Raw genomic sequence first — 24,088 nt, 5'->3', positions numbered from 1 at the left:
TAATACAAGATCTGTCCTGGGGTCCGTTCGGCAGGTGATGCAGTTATTGTCCTAAAAAAAAAAACCAACTTTTAAACTTGCAGCCCTGTGTCACATTGGCATGGCCTAGAGTGTCTCTGTCATACGTCTGCGACGCCTCTGTCCCTTCTCCCCGCCCCCCTCATCAATAGGAAGGGCCAAGGCAGGATTTCTCCTAATCACCACTTGTCTGAACACTGCACATGGGCCTTAAAGGACAACAAAATTTTTTTTTGGCTTATTTAACACACATTACAAAGCTATATAACTTTGTAATGTGGTTAAATACCCGGTCTGGCCCCCTTCCCCCACTTTCCGACCCCCGACCCCCACCCCGGAAGTTAAAGAATGTATACATTACCTATTACGGTCGTCACGGTCCTCTTCTCTGGTGTCGGGTGACGTCAGAGCTGGCGGCGGTCCGGGTCTTCTTCCTCTTCGGCGTCTTCATTGAGAGTGAATAGGAGAGAAAAGGCTGCTGGTGCACATGCGCACCAGCAGCCTTTTCATTGGCTGGAGCACATCACATGGCTTCCAGCTTGCTCAGCCCTGATTGGCTGAGCTTGCTGGAAGCCATGTGATGCGCTCCAGCCAATGAAAAGGCTGCTGGTGTGCAAGCGCACTGGCAGCCTCTTCTCTCTCATGGACCTGGAAGCAAGAGACATCGCTGGACGGCGGACGCAGGTGACGGTGAGGCGGACGGCGGGCGAATGGAGTGGCGATCGTCACCGGAGGGATGGTGTCTGTGTGTGTCTGTTTTTTTCCTTTTTTTGGGGGGGGGGGGGGGTCCCGCCGGAGTGGTCCTTTAACGATCCAGCATGCCTAACTTTGAAGAGGGCAGGGAGGTGGGATGGAGGGGCGTCACAAGCCTAGGAAACAGATACTTTAGGCCATGCCAATTTGACATAGGGCTGCAAGTTTAAAAGTTGTTTTTAGGACAATAACTGCATCACCTGCCGAATAGACAGATCTTGGATTAAATACAGCTATCCGATGAAGAGGTTTTGGGGGTGGGGGTGGTTACAGAGTTACCAATTTTCATTTTTGCATTTTCCTCCTCGCCTTTTAAGAGCTATAACTGTTTATTTTTCCCCCATCTACAGGGCCAAGGGCTTTTTTTTTTTTTTTTTTTTCCAGAAACAGGTGTAATTTGTATTGATGAGACCCCCAAAATATGATTTATGGGGTAAAATTGGGATACAAAATGCAACTCCACAAATTTTAGGAGTTTTCGTGTTAACATGATGCACTATACGGTAAAACTGACATGTTATTTATGCTATAGGTCAGTCTGTATACAGCAATATGCATATTTATATAGCTTTACTAATGTTTTACTATTTATTAAGAGTAAGTTTTTTGCAAAGAGGTATGGTTAAAATGGCCCTATTGTGACTCTTATTTAACTGTGTAGATTGGACATATTGATGACTTTTTAGAATTTTTTTTATACATAAAATGCACGTTAAAAAACAAAACAAAACAAAAAAAAAACACTTTACACCACTTTTTTGTTCACGCCATTCACTGTGTGGGAATAATATTAATCTATTTTTTTTATAGATTGGACAATTATGCACGCTATGGTATACAACATTAATTTCATTATTTTATGCGTTTTATTTATAAAAAAGGAAGGGGGGTGATTTAGACTCCTGAGCTTACTTCATAGCCCGGTACCCCGGCAGGGCGTACATGTACGCGAGTTTGCGTTAAGACCCAGCATGCAGGGGTGTACATGTACACCTGTAGTCGTTGAGGGGTGAAATGGGTGTTCTCATCTCAACTAACATAGTTATACCTGTAAGGCTTGTCAGGTTACATAGTTTTGCAAAACAGGAGTCCGTGGAGCCTCGGTTGCGAGTCTCAGAACACGGGATAGCCAGATATCTCTAGCCTGTTGCCACGGGGTGCCTCCATGATGGGGAGAGCACCACACCACCCTGATAAATAGCCCCTTAAGTCCCACTCGGTTGCGAGTATTGGAACATAAATAGGGAAACACCAGGGTGGCCCCTTTTTGTCAATGTCTAACTCAAGGTGCGAGTATTGCGATCATACGTCTGTCTGTGGATGGAAGCCTGCCCTGGCAAGCCCTTGTCATGATCGCAATACTCGCACCTTGACCACTGTTTTTACAGCAAAGCGGTGGTCAGTAACCTTGACAATGAGCTGTTAGTGAGTAACAAGCAGCATATCATATGTATGCAGCATATGTAAAATAATGCACTTGGGGAGGAGGAATCCTCTATCCGAGTATCACATCGGCAGTACTGTGTTGGAAAAGACTTCAGAAGAGAAGGATTTAGGGGTAATGATTTCTGAAAGCCTTAAAATGAGTCACCAGTGCAACCAGGCGGTGGGGAAAGCAAATCGTATGCTGGGGTGTATAGCTAGAGGTATAACCAGTAGGAAGAGGGAGATTGTGATCCCGCTGTATAGAGCTCTGGTGAGGCCACATCTGGAATACTGTGTCCAGTTCTGGAGACCTCACCTAAAAAAGGACATTGATAAAATAGAACGGGTCCAAAGACGAGCTACAAAAATGGTGGAAGGTGTGAGGCATAAACCATATCAGGAAAGACTTAAGGATTTGAATCTGTATAGTCTGGAGGAAAGACGGGAAAGGGGGGACATGATTGAAACCTTTAAGTATGTTAAGGGACTAAATAAGGTTCAAGAGGGGAGTGTTTTTAGTAAAAAACTGAGCTCAAGAACAAGAGGACACAGTGAGAGGTTAGTTGGGGGAAAGATCAGAAGCAATGTAAGAAAATATTATTTTACTGAAAGAGTGGTAGATACCTGGAACAAACTTCCAGCAGAGGTGGTTGGTAAATCTACAATAACAGAATTTAAACACGCCTGGGATAGACATATATCTATCCTAAGATAATAAGGAAGAAAATACTAAAAGGGCGGACTAGATGGAACCAGTGGTCTTTTTCTGCCGACAATCTTCTATGTAATATCAAGGGTAGGAGTCAAGTTTGCTAAATTAATGTATTTGCAAAAGTATTTAACTTCAGTGTGTTAGTTGATGAGAGTGTTGTTAGAGATGAGAGGGGTATTCCGCTCAAACATAACTTTTGATAAGTTGCTGCCAATGGCGAGACTAACAATTCTTTCCATACTTGTTATTATCTATTCAGCCTCCCCCAGTTCTCAGTTGCTGCTTTCTGCTAAAAAACACAATGGGGGAGATTTATCAAACAGGTGTAAAGTAGAATTCTTAGTTGCCCCTAGCAACCAATCAGATTCCACCTTTTATTTTTCAAAGAATCTGTGAGGAATGAAAAGTGGAATCTAATTGGTTGCTAGGGATAACGAATACAAATCTACTTTACACCCGTTTGATAAATCTTCCCCATAGTGTGTAATCCTCTCTCTTAAGTCTCCCCCCCCCTCCCCTCCCCAGACAGCTGACAAAAAAAAAAAAAGTTTCTGGCAGGCTTTATCTGCAACTTTGCAGTTTCTTTGTAATGCTGGGAGGGTAATTCTGAGGTCAAGTTGCTGATGAAATGTGATTTATCCTCCCAGCATGACAAAGTTGCTACAAAGTTAAAGATAGGGACTTTGCATGAGCCCTCTCGGAAGGGATGGGAGAGGAGGAGACAAAGAGAAGCTCACACAGTTTTTGGTTTCTTCAGCAGAAAGCAGCAGCTGAGAACTGGCGGAAGGAGACTGAATGGACAAGTACGGAATGAATTGTTAGTCTTACCATGGGCATCAACACATGAAAAGTTATGTATGAGCAGAATGTCCCTTTAAAGAGGACCCCGTGCCGGGGTGACAGGCTCCCGACCCCCCTAGAGCCCCCTATCACGCTGGGTCCCGCTTCATTATCCGGTCCGGTGACTGAGATTTTAGCGCCCAAAGCGCGCTCCTGAGATGAGTCCGACGCTCCATTCATTCTCTATGAGCGTCTGACTCATCTCAGGAGCGCACGCGCCGGGCTTTGGGCGCTGAAGTCTCCGTCACCGGACCGGATCAAAAAGCAGGACACGGCTCGATCAGGTAAGTATAGTGGGCTCGGGAGCCTGTCACCCTGGCATGGGGGGGTGACAGGTTCCCTTTAAGGGCTAGTCTGCCTGCATCATTTTTCCTAAGCACCAACAAATTATCCATCTATCAATCTTTAAAACAAATTTTTTTTTCCCTGTGGGGGCGGGATAGTAGGAAACCCCGCAGCCTCAGTAACCTAGCCAAGTATTCATTTTTCCCGGACAACCCCTTGTAGAAATGTAGAAGTATTTTTTTTTTTTTAACAAACTGAAGACAGATTGCTCTAGTCACTGTATATACTGGAATTTCTTGTCTTATGGTCCTATTCCACGGGCCGAGCAGGGCCCGATTAACGATGTAAACAAGCGCCGATCTAGCAGATCGTTTACTGGGCCTATTCCACGGCCCGACAATCGTTAGCGAGGGCTGCAGGGACGTAGTTACCGATGTCCTTGCAGCCCTTGTTTCATACATTACCTGTCCAGGTGCAGGTCTTCTTCTCCCGATCCCGCGCAGCAGCAGCTTCGGAGCGGCCTGTCTGAACTGACAGACCCCTCAGCCAATCACTGGCCGTGCTGGTTCCGGCCAGTGATTGGCTGAGCGGTCTGTCAGTTCAGACAGGGCGCTCCCAAAGCTGCTGCGGAGCGGGACCGGGAAAAGGAGAAGACCTGCAGGCTGGACAGTTAATGTATGATGTTCTGAAATCGTCGGTTGCCTGTCACACCCGCTATTCCACGTAGCGATGTGCGGGTGGTGACCAATGATTTTAGGTTTGAACCTAAATGAACGATCAGCCGATGACATGATCGGCTGATCATTCTCTCTATTCCACGGAGCGATAATCGGCCGAATCGGGCCGATTATCGCTCAGTGGAATAGGCCCCTTACTATCTCACAAGATATTACAAAAAAATGTTGCTGGCTTTATACCATTAGAATCTGTGACAGGGTGATGTAATGTGTATTGGTTGACTTCCTTCTGGAATCGAGGCGGAAGAGTTACTCTTTTATCAGGCCTGTGCAAAGCAGAGAAATAAAAAAAAAGTTAAATACCCATATCTAATTAATCACACATTTTAAAGGTTTTGCTTACAGTACACATACCAGTGCCAGATGTGAAACTAAAACTGTATTAAAAAGAAAATATGGCATTGAAAAGTCTGCATTTCAATTGTAATGATCTGTTGATCCACTAAACCCTAATGCTCTCTTTGTAAAAGACTGGATGTGCAATCAGTTTGTATTCATTTTCTTTCAATGATAAATGACAGATAGCCACAATTTTTTCCATAGGGATTACTAAACAAATTGACAAGAAAGCACATGATAGTCATCTTTGCTATGGGATGTGACAAACACAAGTGAAAAAAAACAGATGATTTAAGCAAATGTGCATGCCAAGCCTGTCTCTAGTTAGGCATGCATCAGCTAAAAGAGAAAGGAGTCTGTGTAACAAGCATTAACAAAACTGCCAGTAAAGCATCTGTAGATTATTCAACTAACTGTACACAGCGCACTAAAAAGAGCACAAGCATGCCCTGAACTATATAGAATAGACAGAATAGTGGATAAAACACCAGGGGTGAGAGGGAAAAAAAAAATTATGTCCCCACCGGTTGGTATTGGTTGGTAGCTTCTGCATCTGAACCTCCCGAACAAGCCCAGGTCCATAACCGGGTGCCATCTGTACAGGGGTAAGGTCTGGTGATGGCCGGCCACCCCAAACGTTACCCTTTCCTCTTGTAACCAAAGGCATAGGCTTTTTTATGACTCTGTCTGGCTGTGGTGAGTAGCCAGGTTTTCTAAGCATTGCTTTTGGTTTACCTAAAATTTTAAAAGAAAACAAAATATACATTTTCAATTGATAAACTAACTTCTTTCCACATACCAATTGCAGTCTGAAGCTGTAGGATACAGCTAAGGCTACGTTCACATTGACATTGAATAGATTTTATTCTAGTATGTTACCATGTCCGAATGGCATGTCGAAATTTTGCACCTCCACCGCATGGAGGAATTATCTACTGAAGTCTCTGGATCTAACAAAGTATCAGGAAGTCTGGACCCCCAGGTTGCTCTTCCTTAAACTTCTGCTTTCCAGACCTTTCATTTTTCATAATACTGTCTGATGTGATGTTCCGAATCGTCCGTTTACGAATATTCTGTAACAGGATGGAATATGGTCTCCCTGGTAAGGGTCTATCCCTACCCCCACCCCCTCCTCCGCCTTCATTTTATTCTTTCATTTCTGTTTTCTACCTTACTTTTCTAGTATGTTGTTACCTTTCTGGATTACACAACCCTGCTTGCTATCGGACCCACCTGTAGGTGCCTCTTTTTTATATTTGTAGTTGTGGCTCCCCGTGATGAGCTGCATGTTGGGACTCTCCTTTTTCTCTCCCTAGACCACTGCTTCTCAAACTTTTTCTACTGGAGCCTCACCCAACAGACCAAGGCAGTGCCTGGGCCTCACCAGACTGCCCAAGAGGGTGCTGGGGCCTCACTAACTGTGGTGAAAGTCCATTTAAAAGCTGATGATAATGCTAGGGCTATTTTTCACCTGTTTACCAAGCTCTATATACTCTATAAAGCAAGTTCAAAATAAATTCATAATGTTGCTAAAATTTAGATTTTTGTTAACAGCAAAAGGACTGTGCAGATTATAGTTACTACTCTGAAAACTGGTTCCCCAGCTGGGCCTCACCAACAACTAGGGGGCACCTCACTGGTGAGGCCCGCCTCACAGTTTGAGAAGCACTGACCTAGACCATGGCTTAGGCTGTGCTTATTTTTTGTTTTTTGGGGGTCATAGGGCTGAAGGTCAGACTCTGTAGCCAATATGTCAGGTCCCTCCACAATATCCTACAGATGGTGAATGCTTTCTATGTTACATTCTTCTACTCTAGTATACCAGTCATTGCATACTTCTGATTGTATTCTTGTTTATATATGACTCGCACCCCTATCTTGTTTTAATGCTTGTACCCACAATCTGACCCCCCCTCCCAAAACCACTTGTACCTTCGTATAGCTGCTTTTAATCAAATATCTGTCCTGGGGTCTGTTCGGAAGGTGATACAGTTATTGTCCTAAAAACAACTTTTAAACCTGCAGCCCTGTGCCCAACGGGAGTATCTGTGCCCTAACTTTGCACCACCCCTCGTCCCTCCTCCCCACCCTCTTCATCATTTGGAATTCCACTGGAACATTTTCTCCTGTCTGAACATTACACAGGTGCCTTAACGATCCAGCCCATGTTCAGTATTCACACAGCTGATGAATAGGAGGCAATCTGCCTGAAGCATTCCTAATGATGAGGAGGGCGGGGAGGAGGGACAGAGAAGTTGTGCCAGCCTAATGCATACACAATCTAAGCCCCAGCCGTTCGGCATGGGCTGCCAGTTTGAAAGTTGTTTTTTTATGACAATAACTGCATCACCTGCCGAACGGACCCCAGGACAGATCTTGGATTAAAAGCAGCTATCCGAAGGTACAAGCTGTTTGGGGGGGGGGGGGGGGGGCAGATTTTGGGTACAGAGTCACTTTAATTATATTTCTCTTATTCTTTGTAAAAATTCAATAAAAAATTCAATAAAAATTCTGTTTAACTAAACACCGCTGTCATCACGAAATAAAGCCATTCACTCACTGGCCACTCACTAATTCCAACAATGTAGACTCAGACTTACATAAGAAAAAAGAAAATAGCGGCACGACAGGCATGAGTCAGAGCGTGTCAACTAGCTGGTAGCTGCCGGACAGACTACTGGCAGTGCTAACTGAAGTACATAGTCCAACACAAATCCTTGATATGAGAGAAAAAGAAGTTGCACTCTCCAAAGCTATCTTCACAATCTTTTATTTCTTCATATTAGAAAAACGGACATAGTGCGCATATACAGTGAGCAGACGCTAGACAAACGGAGTGGTGACAGACTGTCTCACACACAGGCGGTCCGTTGAAGCGCCTGTGTGCGTCAAACAGTCTGTCACCACTCCATTTGTCTAGTATCTGCTCACTGTATGTCTGCACTATGTCCGTTTATTTTATTATGAAGACAGCTTTGGTGATTGCAACTTCTCTTTTACTCGTATATCGTAGACTCAGACTTACATTGTCAGAATTAGCTGATTAGGAGATACAGCGGGAAAGTGGATCTCACAGCTGCCCAGTAGGTCTCAGCAGTGAGATCCGCTGCGATCAATAACATTTGACATGCCTGATTACATACCAAAGGCCATTTTAAATGACAGGAAACTCCTATCCTATCTGGATTACTCTTCAGGAGAGCTTACTTTTGTCCATGGGGCACAATATGGTCAATGGGAATTTTTTTCTCTCCCTGGTCTAAGATCACATGTGTCAAGCTTAAATCACTAGGTAAACCGCTGTCTAGTGCTTAACTTTCAAAAACTAGGAGAAGGAGCATTTCTTACAAGTTGTTAAGCCTGTGGTTTCATGTGGGACTATACAAGGGTTTTCTTTCACATAACTTCATTTAAAATGACACAGTCATTAAAAACAACTTTGCATATCTTCACATATGCATCAATATTTATTTGCAATTTACTTTATTTAAAAAAATAAAATGTTTTGAGAGTTTTTGAAAGTTATAACATTGGTCACTGGGTGTCACTGTTTCTGCTCCTCTGACGGTTGCCAACATGTTTGTCTATGACAACTGCAGGTCTTAGATAAAATACAGGAATTGCGGGCAGGACATTCAGAGCTTGGTGCTCTCCTGTGCTGTCAATAACAGTGCAGTGAGCCCAGCAGCCAACGTCTTATAGAAAATTAGGTGAGCCGCTTTCAAAGACCACTGGAAATTAATTTTTTTTGTATAACAACTTTCAGGCAAAATACACAAAGCTTTTTTGAAGAAAATTGCCACTGCATTTTGTGTCAAAACCGGAAGAGGAAGGAACAGAAAATAGAAGTAAACGTCCTTCCTTTACATTTTCCCATCCCATCTGAATCCACTTCTGGTTTTGGCACAAAAACTGCAGTGTAAATTTTCCAAAGAACTGCTGTGTGTTTCCAGACTCGTGCTTTCTACCATTTCTCAAAATCTGCAGCAAAATTGGCATTATATTACTGCAACTTTCATAGTTGTTTTAAAACAATGCATTTTTGCTGCAAAATCATGGCAAAAATTGTGTAATTTTAAAGCAAATTTGAAAGTCACTGTAACTATGCCAATTTAGCAAAATCTCTGAAAAATAAATTTTAATGAAATTATGAAAATGGTAACATTTTTGCAGCAAATTTTATAAAATCAAGGCAATTATTGTCCTATTTTACAATGAATCATGGTAAAATAGCACATCAAGATAGACATGGCTGGGAAATTATGAAAGTAAGAATTCAAATTTTTTTTTTTTTTTTTTTTTTTACAGTGGTCTTAAAAATAAATACAAATTATATATGTTTCTTTTATAAAGTCTCACTGTACAGGGCGCCAAATGTTTATTTGATCACCACAACTTTATATGTAGCGTTTTGACCTCACAGGATCTTCGTCCTGTGCCAACCTTTGGGATTGTTCGCCCTCTGACATGCATCCTAATGTCCTTATTGACGTCATGTTTTCATGTGAGGCTAGACCTTGTTTACCATTCAAGCGATACTGTCCTTTATAAGGGAACCAAGTAATATCCCGTTCCGCTTTGCCCCACAAACCTACTTTGTAAACTTTTGAGCTGTATGCGAATCCATCTGAACTAGGCATCGGAGCGATCCTTGTGGCCAAATAGCAATTAAAAATCATATTTCTTGGCCTGATTCACAGCACAGTACACCTTGATTGTGTCACACAGAGATGGGCTGTATGCAAATCTAGTTGAATTAGCCATGCTCCTGGGGCTGTGCAGCGATGTAACCACACCTCTTATCCGCCTCTGTGTAACACAAGTAAGGTACTGCACCGTGAGCGAGTATTTTACATAGATTAGCTAAGTTCACTTTTACCCATGAGACCCATGTAATCCTTAAATTTCATTAAACACTTTCATCACCCAAAGAAAAGAACAATTTGGTATACTGTTAGAACAGTTAATATATTATCTGGAAGTTCCTGGATGGACGCCCCTAAGATCTTGGCATGTGACGACCCCTGTCCTTTAGGGCAGATGTGGGTTGCGCAACTTTGTCATTATTTTTGTTCTCTCCCTTCGCCCCCACAGTCTACTAGGGAACTCACACCTTTCGAAAATATATACTTAGAAAAAGAGCCTCTTAGACACACCCTCTCTATTACGTATCAACTTCTACTTGCCTGGCGTAAAAAACCTACCCCTGACTATTGCTAAATGGGAGGCGGATTTAAAGATTAAATTTAATGTGGAGCAACGCACTCGTATCTTTTGCCTTGCTCATAAGTTGTCAATCAGCTGCAGATTTCAGGAGGCAGGTTATAAACAGCTGTCGCGCTGGTATAGAGTTCCAGCAAAGCTCCACTCCCTGATACCGACAGTTGACCTGTTGTGCTGTAGGTCTGGGGTTGCTGAGGGTACACTAATGCATATATTCTGGAATGTGGTCATCAGGTAGACCAGGGAGGTTACTGGCCTCTCGGTGCCAATGGGCCCGCCGCTCTTCCTCCTCCACCACTGTGAGATTCCACTGCGATAATATAAATGCTTCCTACTTAAGTTCTTAGTGATGGCAGCACATTCTTGTATTCCCCTTTTGTGGAAGAAACAGGACCCCCCCCCCCCCAAATCTTTCCCTCTGGCTGTCAATAGTGAATGATTTAATGTATATGGAGGACCTCATGTCCAGTGTTTTTCACTACGAAGATCGCTGCAAACGTACATGGTTTACATGAATGCAATTTCAGGACTCTGACTACTATAAGGACCTTCTGAGGGACACCCCTTTGGCTTGAGGCCTTGCTCACTGACTGTTCTGTCTGGGTGCCCCCTGCTGCATAGGGGCCGTGTTTTTGACACCCCCCCCCCCCAGCTTTGTCTTTTGTTCTATTTTTATTTGTCTATTGCCTTTTCTTTAAATACTTTTTTTGTTTTTATTTATTTATATCTTTCTTACCTCTCTTGTGCCTTTTACTCCCCCCCCCCAGGGTAAACTTCTACCTCTGCTCTTTACTCTAAGCTCTGGACCCTGATCCGAGGGCTCTTTCCTCTTACTTTGTTCTGTTGCATAACATTTAAAAAATTGTTGTATGCTGGGCAGAAGGGTTGGAACTTCTCCCCCAAACGGTTGATTTTACCATGGAACACAATGTTTACACTAAGGAGTAATTTTGACTCTTTCATGCGTTGCTGTGTATACTCTTTAGTTGTTTTGTTCTTTGACCCCATTTTGGATTCACAGTTGTCTCTGATGTTTTTGTCTGACATCAACTTAAAGAATAAAAAAAAAAAAAAAGTTTATAAATTTTAGTGCGAAGTGGTACAAAGGTAATTTACCAATGTGTGTCACTGGGGCGGAATATTTCAACCTCATGTGGCAGTTTACTTGACCACCAGATTTCTTTTTTGAGCTTCTTTGGCGTGCCACAAGCTCTGCAATCTGGGCAGTTTCTCTGCAGACCACAGCATGGCAAGTTACCTGGAGAAAGAAAAAAAATAATGGGTACTGTAACTTCAAAAACTCTATATATGTAGTAGAGAAAATGTTGATCAATTAAGGCCTCCAGTGCCGAGACCCCCCCACCACCACCACCACCACCACCACCACCACCACCACACACACACACAGATTGGTAGATATAAAGTTATAGCTGAGTGAAGTGGCACTCCTATTTATTGATCAATGGGGGTCTGAACATCCAGACCTCCAATAACCACAAAACTTTGACATCTTAAATTGGAACACCCTCCCTATCTATGAATAAAAATCTAGTTATGGCTGTACCATCAAGCATTAATGGTGTGTTCACAAGTTCATTCCTTTAAAGGGGTTGATCAGTCTTTAAGGAATAGAGACCAGCACTACTCAATTTCTGATCTGAGGGGGGGGGGGGGGGGGGGTCAGCTAATTTTACGGGGTGCTCAATCTCGGCCGCGTCATCAGCCGCGATTGGCTGAGCACAGTTATGCTCAGCCAATTGCGGCTGAGCTTCGGATGACGCTGCAGAGGGAGGCCAGCACTCGGGAAGATCCGCTGGCCGCCCGAAGAAGACGTCACTGCTGAGGATCGGAGACCGTGGTCGGCACGTGACAGGTATGTATAGCGCACCACACTTCCGGGTACACGGGTAGGGGGTGGGGGGACACGGGGAAGGGGGCCATTCACAGACATAACATACATTACAAAGTTGTATAACTTTGTAATGTGTGTTATTCTGTGAATAATTTTTTATCGCCGGACAACCCCTTTAAAGGGGTTGTTCGGCGTTAGACAACTTTTGATATATTGCTGCTATTATACAGAGAGAAGTAAAAAAAATAAAAACTAAACTACCCGGTGTGCCCCACTGATCGCAGCCACCTTCCAAGATTAAGTTGTCTCGGGAGTGACAGCCCACTCAGCCAATCACTGACTGAGACAGGAAAGCCCCACCGCCAGTGACTGGCTGAGTGGGCTGTCACTCCCAAGGTGAGTTTGCCTAGGGAGTGACTAACTAAATTGAAAGTGCCCTATTTACATAGCTGAAGGCTTCTGAAGTCACACCATAACCATACCACCTATGCAAACTAAAAATACTTTAACCTGAAAACGCACAAATCACTTCTAAGAAGAAGTTCAGCATCCAAAAAACACATTTTTTTCAGCACTGATGTGAATAAAAAACATGTCTTATTTTCAATACGGGACAGTCATGGAGAGGCTGGTTCACAAGGCTGTTGCCGAAATGCGTAAACAATCAGGGAGATTTATCAACAAGAGATTTTTCTAGATGTGGTCTTTTTCTGCTTTGGCAAGAATAGACTGGTCTATTTAAAGTGCAATTTCCTATCAGGGATAAGCCTGGTCTATTTTCTGTGGTGCAGATTTGTTTGGCTCAGAATTGTCTCTAAATAGTCTCATTGGCCCAGGTTCGCCTCCTAGGTAATGAGCATTCTCTTTTCCCTTTCTTTTTCAGATACCGGCATGCAGAGGATTACGTCGGATTTGTTTGGACTACGTCAATGACCAGCGGACTTTAATGCGCAATAAAATGGTCAACGAGGGGTGTGGGGGTGTTTTTATTTGAATAAAAAAAAATTTTCTAGGTGCATTTGTGTTTTCTTTCTTTACTTTACAGACTTAGTAATGGATTCAGTCTATCAGACAGCTTCCACTACTAAGTCAGGGCTTAGTGTTAGCCGTTATAAAATGGTTAGTGTTAGCCATTTTATACCGACTAACACTAGGCCCCAAATTAGTAATGGATTCCGTCTATCAGATATAGTCTATATAGTAATGAAAGAAAAACACAACACCTAGAAAAAAAATTTTTTATTCAAATAAAAACAACCCCACACCCCTCGTTGACCATTTTATTGAACATTAAACTCTACCGGTCATCGACGTAGTCCAAACAAATCCAACATAATCCTCTGCATGCCGATATCTGAAAAAGAAAAGACACAAACAAAAAACAAACAAGTAAGGGGTTAACCCCCTGGGAGCCAGACTAACTCCCATGCTGGAGATCACCCAGCTTTCCCAGCATCCTGTAAGGTTAACCTTTACAGGATCCTGGGAAAGCTGGGTGATCTTAAGCATGGGCATGGGAGTTACAGTGTGGCTCCCAGGGTAGTTAACCCCCTGGGGACCAGACTGTTCTGGCAGTGCACCTGCACCAGCAAGGAAGGCGGTTAAGTGTCCCCTTCCTTGCTGGGGCAGATGCAGTGCACTCTCCAATGGGGGGGGGGGGGGGGGGGGGGTGATAAAGGCTGGGGGTTACCTGTTCCTGCTTCCTCGGTAGGCTTCGCCTCCATGACAGTAAGCCCCGCCCCCATTGCGGGCCAGTACGGGGCTTACCGGGACTGCCGAGGTAGCAGCAACAGGTAACTCCCATCCCATCCTGGGTGGTTGATGGTAGGGGCTGGGAGTTACCTGCTGCTGCTTCCTCTGCAGTCCCGGTAAGCCCCGCCCCCACACTGGCCCACGATGGGGATGGGGCTTACTGTCATGGAGGCGGAGCCTACTGGGACAGCGAGGAATCAGGAACAGGTAACCCCCAGCCCCTATCATTCCCCCCTCATTGGAAAGCGCACTGTATCTGCCCCAGGAAGGAAGGGGGCACTTAACCCCCTTCCTTGCTGGTGCAGTGCCAGAACAGTCTGACTCCCAGGGGGTGAAGTACCCTGGGAGCCAGACTAATGCCCATGCTGGAGGTCACCCAACTTTCCCAGTATCCTGTAAGGGTTAACCTTTCAGGATACTGGGAAAGCTGGGTGACCTCCAGCATGGGCATGGCGGTTACAGTCTGGCTCCCAAGGGCTTAAGCCACAGAAGCAGACTGCTTTCTGCTTTTGGGTGGGAAACCATGTAGGCAGGGAATCCCAGCTTAATTAAGGGGATTCCCTGCTCCTGTACTGCTAGGAGGGGTGCGCTAAGCACCCCTCCTTACTGTACAGCCCCAGGGGGTTAGTAGTGATGCTGCTGCATCACTACTTAACCCTTTACACTCCGTGGACCCACGGAGCAAGCTCGCTCCACAGTATAGGTGGTGAAATAGACCACCTCTAGTGTGGAGTGAGTTTGCAACACATGTGCGACTATTTTAGATAGTCGCACATGATAAATCATGCTTACTTTCAGCTTAAGCTGAAGTAGGCATAATCACTCCAAAAAAATGGTATATAATGATGATAAATCTCCCCCAATGTTTTTTCCATGACTGTCCCGTATTGAAAATAAAAGACAAGTTTTTGATTTACATTGGAACTGAAAAACGTGTTTTCTATAAACCCTATGGTCAACATTTCTAGGAAATTCTGTATTTCTATAAATACATATACAGCACACTTGGTAATCTGAACAGGGATTACTAACTAAAGAATAGGAACTGTGCACCGCTGTTTTGTTTGTTTTAGTTATGGCAGGGATGGCAGCCTATGGCAGGGATGGGGAACTTACTGCCCTCCAGCTGTTGCAAAACTGCACTTCCCATCATACCTGGGCAACTGAAGCTAAAGCTTTGGCCATCCAGACAAGATGGGAATTGTAATTTAACAGCTGGTTGGCCGAAGGTTCCCAATCACCGCCCTATAGGAACATAAGAGCAGGTACATTCTTCTAACCTGCTGTTAGTCTTCCTTCAAATCCTTCTATACCTGTCAGCCTCCAGAGCTCCACGCCTGTACTGGATTCCCCCCCTCCCATTGGAGCCCCACACCCTACAACAGAGCTCTGCCCTTGTGTCTTACCCAGCCTGTGCGCCCACCTGACGCTTCCCCCCCCCCCCCCTCGGTGTCTTACCCAGCCTGTGCCCCGCTCCCCTGGTATCTTACCCAACCTGTGCCCCCCTCAGTGTCTCATTGTGTCTTTATGTATGTGTGTAATGTGTATAGTGTGCTCGCTCCTGCTGCTGTGTGACATCCTGTATCTTTGATGTGTAGTGTGTGCGCTGCAGTGTGAAATATTGTATGTGTAGATTATGTGCGATACATTATGCCTGGGCTGCCTGCATACGAGCTGTAGACATAAAATAGAAGATCTCAAAGCACATCTGTAAATAAATGTGATATAATGGGTGTGGCTTATAAAAGGGGCATGGTATAGTTGTTCAATAATCGAGAGAGGTTACATATTCAATTAATCGTGATGTTGATTTAGTCCATAACCTATAGACTAGAGCGGAGGAGTTTTCACTGACAGCTGGATAAGGCATACAATGTTATGATATACAGTGTAAATGTTGTTATATTAAAACACATTACCTCCCCAGCTCGGCTGATATCCATCCTTACAACATTTGGAATAGCTTTCAGGTATGCATCAAGCGTATGGAAACCCATCTCCTTGTAAGGAATCCATTCTCCTGTAAGAGCTTTATATTCACCTTGAACGCGATGCAAGGCTACACCATTTTTGTTAGTTTGCAAGACTGCCCGCAGCATCTTTGCAACTAGCTCTTTCTCAGGCTCCAACATTTTTGCTAAAAAAAAAAAATAATACAAGACAAAACAGTGAGATATGAATGTAGTTTTGCTTGAGTAGTATGGCCACGAGTTTCAGCCCGACTGTTGGTCTAGACACTTGAGCTGTCAGCATCATTGACAATGCTGCCAATTCAGTCATTAGACCCATGTATGGGCTGACACTTATGGCCATACTATAGCCATATTATACGTGTGTGAAACAGACCATCTTATTAAAACCTAATGGTCGCGGCTGGCACAGGAGCTGTATATGGCGGTTCAGGAACCATATCCCTTTAATTGGTGTAGTCATGTATGGTTTTATTGTATGCATCTTTTGCATTTTTGGTATTTTTAACAATGCAATAATTATAGATGGGATTTATCCTCATTTTATTAATGATTTCATAGTTTCTCAAAATATGGATTACGTAGATAGATAGAGATACCTTGACAAATAGTAGGTCATTTCCTACTGAGCACTGCATATATATATCACAAACATACACAATAAAATAAAAAAAAAAATGTACCAGGCTATATTAGTTGCGGTGTTAAATATTATTCTTACCATCATGATTATGAATAGCTTTTAATATAAGTATCTTGTTATGATCATGATTATATATGTTGTTCTAGAGGCCAGTCTAATCTATATCATAAAAATGAAAGTCTGTCTGTCTCATATAAACTTCCAAACGCCTGAACCGTTTGACCCAAAATTTGGCACACAGATACATGGGGTGCCCAGGAAGGTTTTAGCGAAGGTCCCGTCCCCGATGTACAGGAGAGGAGGGGGAGGGGGAAGAGCGGCGCCCCATAGAGATGAATTGGAAAATCTCCACACTGCACACAGGAGATATAATTAGCTGCAGCTGCCCAGAGAAAACGGCAGTTGGGAGCCATAGCAACCAATAGGATTACTACTTTCATTTTCACAGGGAGTTGTGGTTGCTAGGGAAGCTGCCTCACAACAGATCCACAGTAATAACTGGTAGACCACTTACTCCAACTATACAGTACATGTATACAGGACATTACAGGTATACATGACCCCCTACTCCTACTATACAGTACTGTATACAGGGCAGTATTACCAGCTGCTGCTGCCCTAAGCGCTAAACCTCAGGATGCCCCATCCTCACTCACCAATTAGCATCAGGACTGGTAGGTAATAGCTCCACACGTCACATTTAACAACGCCACACCAGACCTGACCAATACCGCCACACTGTGACTGGATAACACTGTCATACCAGACCTGACCAATACCGCCATACTGTGACTGGATAACACCGTCATACCATACCAAATAAGACCGCCACACCAGACCTGACCAATACCGCCACACTGTGACTGGATAACACCGCCATACCAGACCTGACCAATACCGCCATACTGTGACTGGATAACACCGTCATACCATACCAAATAAGACCGCCACACCAGACCTGACCAATACCGCGACACTGTGACTGGATAACACCGCCACACCAGACCTGACCAATACCACCACACTGACTGGATAACACTGCCATACCACACCTGACCAATATGGCCACACTGTGACTGGATAACACTGCTATACCAGACCTGACCAATACCGCCATACTGTGACTGGATAACACCGCCATGCCAGACCTGACCAATACCGCCATACTGTGACTGGATAACACTGCCATACCAGACTTCCAAACGCCTGAACCGTTTGACCCCAAATTTGGCCCACATATACATTGGGTGCCTAGGAAGGTTAGAGCGAAGGTTCCATCCTTGCCAGATGTACAGGGGAGGATGGGGGATGTGGAAGAACGCCCCATAGAAATGAATGGGAAAATCTCCACAGTGCACACACAGGTGATATAATTAGCTGCAGACGCCCAGCAGTTGGGAGCCTTAGCAACCAATAGGATTACTACTTTAATTTTCACAGGGATCTGTGGTTGCTAGGGCCAGCTGTCTCACAACATCCACAGAAATAACTGGTAGACCCCCTACTTCATCTATACAGTACATGTATACAGGACCCCCTACTCCATCTATACAGTACATGTATACAGGGCAGTATTACCAGCTGCTGCTGCCTTAAACACTAAACCTGAGGACGCCCTATCTTCACTCACTAACTAGCATCATGATAGATTGGTAGGTAATAGCTCCAGACGTCACATTTAACACCACCATATCAGACCTGACCAATACCGCCACACTGTGACTGGATAACACTGCCATTCCAGACCTAACCAATACCGCCATACTGTGACTGGATAACCCCGCCATACCAGACCTCACCAATACCACCATACTGTGAATGGATAACACTGCCATACCAGACCAATACCACCATACTGTGACTGGATAACACCGCCACACCAGACCAGACCAATACCTCCATACTGTGACTGGATAACACCGCCACACCAGACCTGACCAGTATCGCCATACTGTGACTGGATAACACTGCCACACCAGACCTGACCAATACTACCATACCCCCCTTCGAAAAGACACTAGATTTTCTGGAAAGTCTGAACAGGAGATGGAAGACTTGAAAAAGAAAAAAAAATTAAAAAGTTTTTTCCTGATCCCTGGTGCTGCCCCCATGCAAGGTGCTGCCCTAGGCAGACCACGAGTGCATAATGGTAAATACGACCCTGCAGGTATACAGGACCCCAAAACTACACACTACAGGTGCGCGGGACCTCCACCAACTCTATACTACAGGTATACAGGACCCCAAATTATACACTACAGGTATACAGGACCTCCACCAACTATATACTACAGGTAAACAGCACCCCCACCAACTCTATACTACAGGTATACAGGACCTAAAAATATACACTACAGGTATACAGGACCTCCACCAACTCTATACTACAGTTATACAGGACCCTCAAACTATACACTACAGGTATACAGGACCCCAAAAGTATACACTACAGGTATACAGGAAATCCACCAACTATATACTACAGGTATACACCACCTCCACCAACTTTATACTACAGGTATTCAGGACCCCTGAACTATACACTATAGGTATACAGGACCTCCATCAACTATATACTACAGGTATTCAGCACCCCCACTAACTGTATACTACAGGTTTAAAGGATCCCAAACTATACACTACAGGTATACAGGACCTCCACCAACTATATACTCTAGGTATACAGCACCTCCACCAACTTTATACTACAGGTACACAGGACCCCCCAAACTATACACTACAGGTATAAAAGACCCCCGAACTATATACTACAGGTATACAAGACCTCCACCAACTATGCACTACAGGTATCCAGGACCCCCAACTATACAGTACATGTATACAGCCCCCCCTCCCAATTATACACTACTGGTATACAGGACCTCCCTCAACTATACACTACAGGTATACAGCCCCCCCCCCCAACTACACACTACAGGTATACAGGACCCCCTCAACTATACACTACAGGTATACAGCCGCCCCCACCCCCTCAACTATACACTACAGGTATACAGGGCAAATGTTTGAAGTTTTTTTTCTAATGTGCATAAGCTACAATTTACATAAACAGTGCAGAACTGTCGGGTATATAGGGGCATATAGGGCTACTGGCGATTTCCTCTTAACAAAAAAAACAAGGACATAGATTGGCCTCCTGGGAACCTTAGAATAAATCTAATTAACACACTGACACTTTATACCCGGGCAGCGCCGGGTACATTTTCTAGTATATAATAAGTGCTGCCACATGACTAGCATCCAGGTATATTAACATGAGTTCTTATATATAATCCAATCATTGCAGTTCCTTTGTTGCACTCATTTTATGTTATTTTTTAGCTCACCTAATTTTATCATCACATACTGTACATGGTGAATTTATATAATAGTTCCCCCCCCTCAGGATTATTATAAATACTGCACATATAATTACTCGATCACATTAACACTCACATCCATTCACACAGGTTCCCTGTTACATAGGTCTGGATCCTATGAGGTTTTTATGCGTTCTGCACAACTGTATTATTAATATTTTTCTGCTGCACTAATACACATTTATCACTAACTATATCACACACAGTGGTACCTTGGATTAGGAGCGTTTTGAAATAAGAGCTCAGTTTTTCAAAATTGTTATGTCGATTAAGATCATTGCTTTGGTTTAAGAGCTCCCTGTACTGGGTGTGAGGGGAAGTGGGGGAGAGGTATGGCCTGTATAGCGGGGTCTACAGCACTGTACTCTGACCCAGAAAGTCTCCCTCACCTTCCAAATCATACCAGATCCACTTCTCCACTTCAGGCTGGGACTTGTATCAGGGGACAGGACTGTGGAGGTAATCTCCTCATAGCTGTAACACCTCTCTCCCTGGAAAGAGTTCTGCTATACTGTGCCCACATATGCCCTGCTAATGTGCCTGCACTTACACTCAGTCATACACATTGCTGTATATAAAGTTTATGTCACTGTTCTCCAGCACAGCTCTGTGATTTTGACTTCCTGGTCCATGCTGAACACACATCCCTTCCCAATGCAGTTCCATCCTGTATCTACAAACTGTAGTAATATACTTTCATTGAACCCCCTGCTTCTTGATTACCTATTAAGGGTACAAACACACACACCGTATACGCAGCGTATTTACTGCTGCGATATGCAGCTAATACGCAACAAATACGCAGCAGATTAGATCTAAATAACTGAACAGCATCAAATCTGCTGCGTATACGGTGTGTGTGTGTTTGTACCCTAAATGTATGTCACCAGCATGGGCCTCCGGATTCACCCCCCACAGCTGCCGTAGAAACTGGAACATTAAACATACAGGGAGGTTACCTTCCAACATGGATATTAATGATCAAAGAAAAGTAAAAGACCCTGAAATACTTACATTAGAAAGCTCATCTCAAATGGGAAGGTAAAGGAATATATATATTTTTTTTTAAATCAGGTTTGGGAAAATGGTTCTTTCCCTCCTTTGAGCAACTCCAGACTAAACCTTCTCTGACAGGACTTTCTATAAATTTCTGCAACTGTGAGCAGAAATGTCTAAGAAATTGATTGCTGCAAGTTCAATCAGATATCTAAAGTATATGCTGGACCCACGGCTCTCTATTCATAACAGAGCCGGCAGGCCAGATACAGAGATCGTTGGGGGCCACAGAGGTTGGACCCCCCCATGACCTCCTACTTTTCCCCTATCCTGTGGATAGCGGAAAAGTGTTTTTTTTCCTAGACAATCTCTTTAGGCTCCATGCACATGAAGCAAAAGTGGAGGAATTCCGCAGCGGAGAATGCCGCTAGCCTCCCAGTCATAATGACAGTCTATGGGAGGCTCGCACATCTCCTCTTTCCGCGCTGAAGAATGAACATGTTCCGCCACTTTTGCTCCGTGTGTACTGAGCTTTAAACTGGAACTTCTCCTCCACCCATTATTAGAGGACATGGTAGCTGACCATTATACTGGTTATACCGCCCATCTGTGGATACCGTCAGCATATTTATAGTGCACTTTATCTTTAGTGCATGACAAATGAACATAAGATGTTGGTCCTATTTCATCTTAGATCTTTTAGTGTCACACATATCAATTTTATTGAAAAGCAAATATTGCAGTTTACCTTTGGGCCAAAAAGGCCCATGAGATTTGCAAAGTGTCAAAAATGACAGGAAAAAATAATTAAACAAAGTGGAGGGACTGTGGTGAAAATGCTACAATACGTCTTATAGCATGTATTTATTAATATGTACATTAAACACAAACATGAAAACAGGTTTTATGATTAGATGATTATAGGTAAAGATATAAGGGGTAAAGGTATGAGATACTAAAATTCTTAGAACTAGGTTTCATCCACTTGCTGATATTAGAGGAGAGTCTGGAGAAAGATAGGCCACATTTAATTTTCAAATGACCCTTTTGTCCTTAAAGGAATAAGTCGCTGACAAAGTTGTGAGGCTGTAGCTTACCCCAGCCCTCCTCATAAAGAACACTTGATTGTTTATTCGTGATGAACATCATATGTATGGGAAGACCCAAATAGATAACTGTTGGTTGAACTGCAAATTTCCACATTAGTTCCCTTCAAAAGAGAATCCTCCTTAACCCCTTAAAGAGTCACTGTCGTATTTTTTTTTTTTGCAGAAATCAATAGTCCAGGCGATTTTAAGAAACTTTGTAATTGGGTTTATTAGCCAAATCTGCCATTATCTGCATGTAAAAAGCCTTTTCCCAGGTCCCCCCCTCCTTCCTCTTTTTCATCCACTCTGAAAAATCTGAAAATTGTGACTTGTTGCAGGAGACGTACCCTGTCTGCTCTAGGGAGAGGGGAGGGGGGAGGAGGAAGGAGGGAGTTAGCCGGCAGCAGTAAGCAGATAACAGAGGATTACAGGCACAGAGCTGGGTGACAGCTGTAATCCCAGCTCAGACAGGTCACTGGTGACTGTCACAGGAGATATCCCGTGAGGGATTTGTAGATTAACTCTTTGTTGTCCTGTTTTGGTCTTTTCTTTAGCTCTCTCCATAGGAGAGCAATGAAGACAGGGGGGAGAGCTTCAAACTGCTTTTTCATGATAAAAATGCATTTTTCGGATAATAAACCCAATTACAAAGTTTCTTAAAATCGCCTGGACTATTGATTTCTGCAAAAAAAAATTTCACAACAGTGACACTTTAACCTCTTAAGGACATAAGACGTATGCGTACGTCATATGTCCTCACTTGCACTTCGCTTTGAAGTGCCGCGATCCCGGGTGCCGCGTGTAGCCCAGGACCGCCGCTATTAGCGGGCACGGTCTGATCGCCGTGCCCGCTAATTAGCTAATCGGAGGCAGCTGTCAAAGTTGACAGCTGCCTCCGATTACCGGAGGCAACGTTTCCCTGGGGTCTAGTGGGGGAGATCGCTCCTCCGGGACCTTGTCCCGGAGGAGCGATCTCCGTTACTGATGCCGGCCGGGGACGCGTCCAAGATGGCGCCGTCCTCGGCTCGGCACTCGTTCGTTTTCGGCTGCAGCAGCCGAAAGCAAACGAGTGCCGATCTCATGGATCTCTGCAGCATATCTATGCTGCAGAGATCTCAATGAGAGATCCAAGTGTATATACTAGAAGTCCCCTAGGGGGGCTTCTAGTATATGTGTGTAAAAAAAAAAAAAAAAAAGTGTTGTTAATAGTCAAAAGCCCCCTCCCCTAATAAAAGTCTGAATCACCCCCCTTTTCCCAGGTTTTAAATAAAAGTAAACAAATAAATAAATAAACATGTTTGCTATCGCCGCGTGCGTAATCGCCCGAACTATTAATTAATCACATTCCTGATCTCGTACGGTAAACAGCGTCAGCGCAAAAAAATTCCAAAGTGCAAAATTGCGCATTTTTGGTCGCATCAAATCCAGAAAAAATGTAATATAAAGCGATCAAAAAGTCGTATATGCGCAATCAAGGTACCGATAGAAAGATCACATCATGGCGCAAAAAATGACACCTCGCACAGCCCCATAGACCAAAGGATAAAAGTGCTATAAGCCTGGGAATGGAGCGATTTTAAGGAACGTATATTGGTTAACAACGGTTTGAATTTTTTACAGGCCATCAGATACAATATAAGTTATACATGTTATATATCGTTTTAATCGTAACGACTTGAGGAACATGCATAACAAGTCAGTTTTACCCCAGGGCGAATGGTGTAAAAACACATTTCCCCCAAATAAAAGAAATGCGTTTTTTTTTTCAATTTCACCACACTTCGAATTTTTTTCTGGTTTCGCAGTATACTTTATGCAAAAATTCAGCCTGTAATTGCAAAGTACAATTAGTGACGCAAAAAATAAGGGCTCATGTGGGTTTCTAGGTGGAAAAATGCAAGTGCTATGACCTTTTAAACACAAGGAGGAAAAACCGAAAACGTAAAAACGAAAATGGGCCATGTCCTTAAAGGGTTAAGGACAGAGCCTGAAATGGCCTTAATGACAGAGACAAATTTTATGAACATGACCAGTGTCACTTTATTCATTAATAACTTCGGGATGCTTTTACCTAT

General features: G+C 43.7%; 1 protein-coding gene across 1 annotated transcript in view; it reads right to left on the bottom strand.

The window, feature by feature from the left end:
• TDRD7 (tudor domain containing 7) overlaps positions 1 to 24,088 on the bottom strand; it is a 94,526-nt gene that overhangs the window by 45,827 nt on the left and 24,611 nt on the right. The window contains exons 2-5 of the mRNA XM_069962119.1: positions 15,856 to 16,073; positions 11,449 to 11,590; positions 5,634 to 5,844; positions 4,951 to 5,036 (exon numbers count right to left, since the gene is read on the bottom strand). Coding sequence (XP_069818220.1) covers positions 4,951 to 5,036; positions 5,634 to 5,844; positions 11,449 to 11,590; positions 15,856 to 16,068 — 652 coding nt within the window. The 5' untranslated portion in view covers positions 16,069 to 16,073. The remainder of the gene's footprint in view (positions 1 to 4,950; positions 5,037 to 5,633; positions 5,845 to 11,448; positions 11,591 to 15,855; positions 16,074 to 24,088) is intronic.

This window comes from Dendropsophus ebraccatus, chromosome 3, assembly GCF_027789765.1.
Source record: "Dendropsophus ebraccatus isolate aDenEbr1 chromosome 3, aDenEbr1.pat, whole genome shotgun sequence".
NCBI classification, from domain to species: domain Eukaryota; kingdom Metazoa; phylum Chordata; class Amphibia; order Anura; family Hylidae; genus Dendropsophus; species Dendropsophus ebraccatus.
Note: the sequence above shows the minus strand (reverse complement) of the source record. Positions and strands in the feature narration are given on the sequence as shown.